The sequence below is a fragment of the Zea mays genome, chromosome 4, assembly GCF_902167145.1.
Source record: "Zea mays cultivar B73 chromosome 4, Zm-B73-REFERENCE-NAM-5.0, whole genome shotgun sequence".
NCBI classification, from domain to species: Eukaryota; Viridiplantae; Streptophyta; class Magnoliopsida; order Poales; family Poaceae; genus Zea; species Zea mays.
The window spans coordinates 136,901,773-136,907,434 of NC_050099.1; the positions used below are offsets into that span (position 1 = coordinate 136,901,773).

A 5,662-nucleotide genomic window follows, 5' to 3' on the forward strand; every position below is an offset into this window, starting at 1 on the left:
ATAGGATTTTCGATAATCATGCGGCATAAATAGTCGTCCCTTCGTACTGTTATTTTTCATTCAGAGTTACTATATGAAGAGTTTGTTTGGATTAGAGAACTTCCATAGGAAATCCAAAAAACCTAATTTCTAAGAAACAACTGTCTTTCAATTTTAAGATACAGATGCTTACGTGCATAGAGTATATATGATTTTATTAAAAGATAAAGATTTGTGCCATTAAAATTAAAACCACATAATATGCATGTATTTGTGTAGGGTTGGACGAAATAATTGTGGCTGGTCTACTCGCTCGGCTTGTGATTATCTTGACTCGGCTTGTTTTATTTTTGTCGCGAGCTAAGCTAGTATCTTAGCTCGGTTTGTTAATGAGTTAGCTCGAGCCGAGTTTGAACCAGCTCGTTAGCTCGAATAAGCTAGCATTTGTCAGTAAACAAATGCTTCATTTGTGTTGGTTAAACTAATAAACGTTGAGTGTTGAATTGATGTGGTATGTGAAATTGTAAATATTTTTAATCTTTTTCTAGTATTAAATTAGTCTAGATTAATTAGAAATTAATTATATTATATATATATATATATATATATATATATATATATATATATATATATATATATATATATTGATTTTTATTGTAGCTTAGCTAAACGAATTCGTTCCAACTTGTAAGCCGAGTCGAGCTCACTCGTGAAATATTCACGTCATCATATCTTTTTGTCACACAAGATCTCTTGCCATCACAAAGATTTGGGCCCACCTTCCAACAGGCAGCGAAACGCCTGGAGAGCGGAGAAAAGCGGACGTGCACGCAGGCGTCGGTGGCGGTGTCGCTAACTCGCCATCATCCTGCACGCCACCAGCGTACCAACCCGAAGACGAACACGCGCACACGCCGCACTCGAACACACACTCGACGCAATGCAACGCAGCGCAGCGTTGTCACAATGTCACGCCAGGACAAATCCAGCGCTCCCTGAAGCAGAGAAAGACCGCGACCAAAAGCAAGTTCGATCTCCGCTCCTCCAGTCTCCACCGCCCGCCAACCCCGAGATATACCTCCCTTCCTCTCGAAGCTTCGTCTCCAGAGTCCAGACGACGTCGCCGGCTCTTCACTCGGCGCTGGTGCTGGTGGTTGCCAGTGGCGGTGGCTGGGTGGCCGGGTGGCGGTGTTGCTGGGATGCCCGCCGCGACGGCGACCGCCGCCCGCCTCCGACTGCCGCTGCCAAAAGCAGCCCACCGCTCGCCCTGCTCGAGCCGGCGCCTCTCCAATTGCCACCGCCACTGACGAGCGACCACACGCTTGGCGCCCGCCATGGACGCCTTGTCCCGCCCCGCTGTTGTCATCGACAACGGCACCGGGTACGACCTCCCTCCCTCTCCCTAGATCTGCGCGCGAAGGCGCGACGACGGTGAGTCACGCTGCTGATCTGCTCCTACTCTCGCTCGCGGCAGGTACACGAAGATGGGGTTCGCGGGGAACGTGGAGCCCTGCTTCATCACCCCCACTGTCGTCGCCGTCAACGATTCCTTTTCCGGTTCAGGCCAGCCGGCGGCGAGGGGCGCCCCTGCCAGGGGGAACTGGCTCGCTCAGCACAGTGCCGGCGTCATGGCTGACCTCGACTTCTACATCGGCCAGGAGGCGCTGGCCCGATCCCGCGCCAGCAGCTCGCACAGCTTGAGCTATCCCATCCGCAACGGCCAGGTGGGCGCTCCAGCTGTGTACTGCCGTGTGCCGTGTCCAGTTGCTGCTGTTTTTTCACGACCTTACTTACGATTGAATTAGGCTGAAATGAACTCTTTCAGGTGGAAAATTGGGATTCTATGGAGAGGTTTTGGCAACAGTGCATCTTCAATTACCTCCGGTGCGACCCAGAAGATCATTATTTTCTTCTAACTGAGAGCCCTCTGACTGCCCCTGAGATCCGGGAGTATACCGGGGAGATCATGTTCGAGACGTTCAATGTGCCCGGCCTCTATATTGCTGTCCAACCTGTCCTTGCTCTAGCTGCTGGGTACACTACAACCAAGGTTAGTCAGCATAGCTTAGCCTTGTTGTTTCTTTAGCATAGGCATGCCTTACGCTAAAATGAATGGCAATAGCATCGAGCAGGCCATGTTTTAGTGTACTTGAAAAATGCTTCATCGCTGTTTTTCTTTCTTCCCTGTTGAGCGATCATCACACTCTTACATTTATGAGAAACTTCATGCTTTGTTTTCAGTGTGAAATGACAGGTGTTGTAGTTGATGTGGGTGATGGGGCTACCCACATCGTTCCAGTTGCTGATGGTTATGTCATTGGGAGCAGTATCAGATCTATTCCAATTACAGGCAAGGATGTTACCCAATTTATTCATCAACTTCTAAAGGTAGCTCCTTTGCTTTCTTGCTGATTGTCACAAGATAATACTGAACTCTCAATTTCTCTAGAGTAGCTTATCACTTTATCAGATGTAAAGAGAAAAAAAGGGCGTACTCAGTGCCGTAGGCTTCCCGCACTGTGCGGGGTCTGGGGAAGGGTATCTTTAAGCGCCAAGCCTTACCCGCATAATATGCAGAGGCTAGGGCTCGAACCCGGGACCTTCCGGTTACAGACGGTAGGCTCTACCGCTGCACCAGGCCGGTAGAAAACAGTACTTTGTTCAACAGAGAATGGAACATAATAGAATTATGAAATTGTTGTTAATTTGGAAATGTGGCTATCATACTGGTATGTTCCTTGCGTAATAATATATCAAACAACAAGCTTCACTTAAACTTCGTTCGAGAAAAAGCTTCACCTTAACATGTTAAGGATAGCCACAGCAAGCAATAAAACCATAGCTGCTCTTTTTAAAAAAATCATAGATCTGTTGGGCTATCACTTGAACTTTGCCTATGATGTGATTTTTGTGAATATCTTCTAGATTCTTTGATTCACCTACCGTTGTTTTCTAATAAAGATTGTAACAATGTCTTTCAGAGTAAATGGACACCTATGTAAGATTAAAACTATTTTCCATTGGCATGCAACTTACTTGGTGAATTGATTTATAGTTTAACTTTGACATAGATACAAAGCATCCACCTCTTTTTCTTACATAGTTTGATAAAGTCACCGAGTCTTGTATTCTTGCATCCAGGAAAGAGGTGAGAACATTCCACCAGAAGAATCTTTTGATGTAGCAAGGAGGATCAAAGAAATGTACTGTTATACTTCTTCAGACGTTGTGAAGGTATTTAATGATATTGAGTGCCTTGTTATGTTACTTGGTGAACATATATACTTTGATTTAGAACAATATTATTTAAAAAAATCAAAAAAATATGAGTGAAGGTTCTTTTTTGCTCTTCATGGCAGTACATTTTGTTTAAAAGTATTGTATAGTGGCCCCCCTAGTTGAACCATTGAAACACTTTACACCTATACTATACTGACTGAGATTTGATCGTGTGAATCATTGTTTGAGCAATAAACATGATTTTTGCTAGATAACGCCATAATTTTTTGTTTCATATTTTCCACTGGTGAATGTTCTCCTTTTAATATGATCACTCCTGCCAGCTTCTAGCCATGGAGTTTTTGATAGAAGTAATGGTCCTTCCAAAAGGACAATTAGTCACAATCTACTTTATTGTTGCTATTTCAGGAATTCAATAAACATGACAGGGAACCATCAAAGTATGTTAAACACTGGACGGGCATCAAACCAAAAACTGGTGCGAAATACACATGTGACATTGGATACGAGCGGTTCCTGGGGCCTGAGGTATTTGATTTTACTAAATGAGTGTACGCATATGTAGTAACTTCTATGTCACCGTCTGTTTCGGACTTGCAGTAATTGGTTGTAGGTAGACCATGACATGCAGAACTACTTCCCTCTTGTTAATCTGAGTTCACTTTACTTAATGTGTACTGAGCTGTGTTCGTAGAATGACTAGTTTGTCACTTTAAGTTAAAATTTCATATCATGAATGTGACTGCAATTCTAACTGTTCTTTGAAGTGCCCTGAGATATTTTTGCTATGTATTTTAATATCACCATTATATTTAAATTCAACCTTCTCACATTAGTGTTAAATTTGTGCAGATCTTCTTCAACCCAGAGATGTATAACAATGACTTCACCACTCCCTTGCAAGTTGTTATCGACAGGTGCATCCAATCATCCCCAATTGACACAAGGAGGGCTCTTTATAAGGTTTTGTTGATCTGTGTATTGTTGTTACTATTTATTCTAAGACATCGCATCGAGTGTAAAGAATTTCCAATGGCACAGAATATTGTCTTGTCTGGAGGCTCGACTATGTTTAAAGATTTCCATAGGAGGTTACAGCGGGACCTCAAAAAGATAGTGGATGCACGGGTCCGTGCATCTAATAGTCGGCTTCTTAGTGGAGATGCTAAGGTACAAACATTGTTATTTGCTCTTAATGTCTTCCTGACGGCAAAAATGCAGACAACCAACTGGAAACTTCGCTGTGGTTTTGCCAGTTTTTCAGTGACAACATCATATATGATTTTCAGGCCCAGCCTATAGAAGTGAATGTGGTCAGTCATCCTATTCAGAGATATGCGGTATGGTTTGGTGGATCTGTGCTTGCTTCAACTGCCGAATTCTACGAGGTATATATAAAATAGCATTACAAATTTTCTGGGGAAGAACCGGACAACATCTGAAATTTCTGATCGTGAACTTATCAGCTTGCACCATTTTTTTTGCACTATACCTTTTTCGTTCAATCTATGCGTTAGAACTTAATATAAGAGTTTCTGTGCCCAGGCTTGCCGCACAAAAGCAGAGTATGAAGAGTACGGTGCGAGCATCTGCCGATCGAACCCTGTTTTCAAAGGGATGTACTGACTCAGCCTATCATAGTCCTGTTCTCAAGGGTATATATGTATTTAAACCGAGATCTGTTCCCTGTGGCTGACGTCGTGAATGGCGTCCACTCAAGCGTAAATGGGGAGATCTGACAGCGGAAACGGACTGCCAAGAGGGATCCTGGAGAATCCTAGCCGTAGGAGCTGTACAAAAGTAAAGTGCAAATATAGGTTCATTTTTTATCATACAATTTAGATGCTGGTAGGCCTGACGGGATGGGTTTGCCACCTCTGCTGAACTGGGTGGCATTGTAATTTGTAGCGTCAACATTGGTGCTTGTATACATGTAGGGATGGCGTTGGGGGGGGGGGGGGGGGGGGGGGGGGGGGCGGCGGTTGGGTCGTGGTTCCGTTACCCCAAACCAATTCTCCATCGTGCCTTGTTGGGACAGGAGAGAATTAGGGGGATTAAGGGTATGTTTGGTTTGCTATCTAATTTGTCACACTTTGTCTAACTTTTCTGTCTAAGATTAGTTCTTTAATTAAACTACTAAACTTAGATAAAATGTGACATAGTTAGCTATAATCTAAACATGCCCTAAATCTCTTTCTACACAACATTGGCAAGACAACTTGCCACTAAACCTCTTTCTACACAACATTGGCAAGACAACTTAGGCAAGGAAGGGATTTAATCTCCTTTTAACTCTTTTCAATCCATCTATCCATTTCTAACTGAACAAGATCGATCTTAACAGCGACAAATCTTTTGTCCCTATCTTGAGGGAAGGGATTGGAGGTGATTAGATATGGCAATTTGACCTGCGGATAGGGGTGACAATAGGTTTTAAATTTTA

At 43.4% G+C, this 5,662-nt stretch overlaps 1 protein-coding gene across 3 annotated transcripts; it reads left to right on the plus strand.

Moving 5' to 3' along the window:
- Positions 1–902: 902 nt before the first annotated feature.
- Positions 903–5,320, plus strand: LOC100384280 (Actin-related protein 3). Of its 3 annotated transcripts, none has more exons than XM_008679459.4 (10): positions 903–1,360; positions 1,454–1,703; positions 1,805–2,029; positions 2,221–2,367; positions 3,121–3,213; positions 3,628–3,747; positions 4,072–4,182; positions 4,261–4,389; positions 4,509–4,607; positions 4,765–5,320. In XM_008679459.4, the coding sequence occupies exons 1-10, from the start codon at positions 1,314–1,316 to the stop codon at positions 4,843–4,845; spliced, it is 1,302 nt and encodes a 433-aa protein (XP_008677681.1). In that variant the 5' UTR covers positions 903–1,313; the 3' UTR covers positions 4,846–5,320. The 3 variants fall into 3 exon arrangements, with proteins under 3 accessions (XP_008677681.1, XP_008677680.1, NP_001170315.1); NM_001176844.2 differs by having other exon boundaries at positions 1,047–1,360; positions 4,476–4,607; positions 4,765–5,149; XM_008679458.4 differs by having other exon boundaries at positions 914–1,360; positions 4,072–4,389.
- Positions 5,321–5,662: the final 342 nt, after the last annotated feature.

Bases quoted from the DNA above. Each gene is read 5' to 3' on its own strand.
- LOC100384280 (XM_008679458.4), top strand. From the start codon at position 1,314: ATGGACGCCTTGTCCCGCCCCGCTGTTGTCATCGACAACGGCACCGG. The intron at 3,748-4,071 runs GTATTTGATTTT...AAATTTGTGCAG, and splicing joins AGCGGTTCCTGGGGCCTGAG to ATCTTCTTCAACCCAGAGAT. The intron at 4,390-4,508 runs GTACAAACATTG...TATGATTTTCAG, and splicing joins TTCTTAGTGGAGATGCTAAG to GCCCAGCCTATAGAAGTGAA.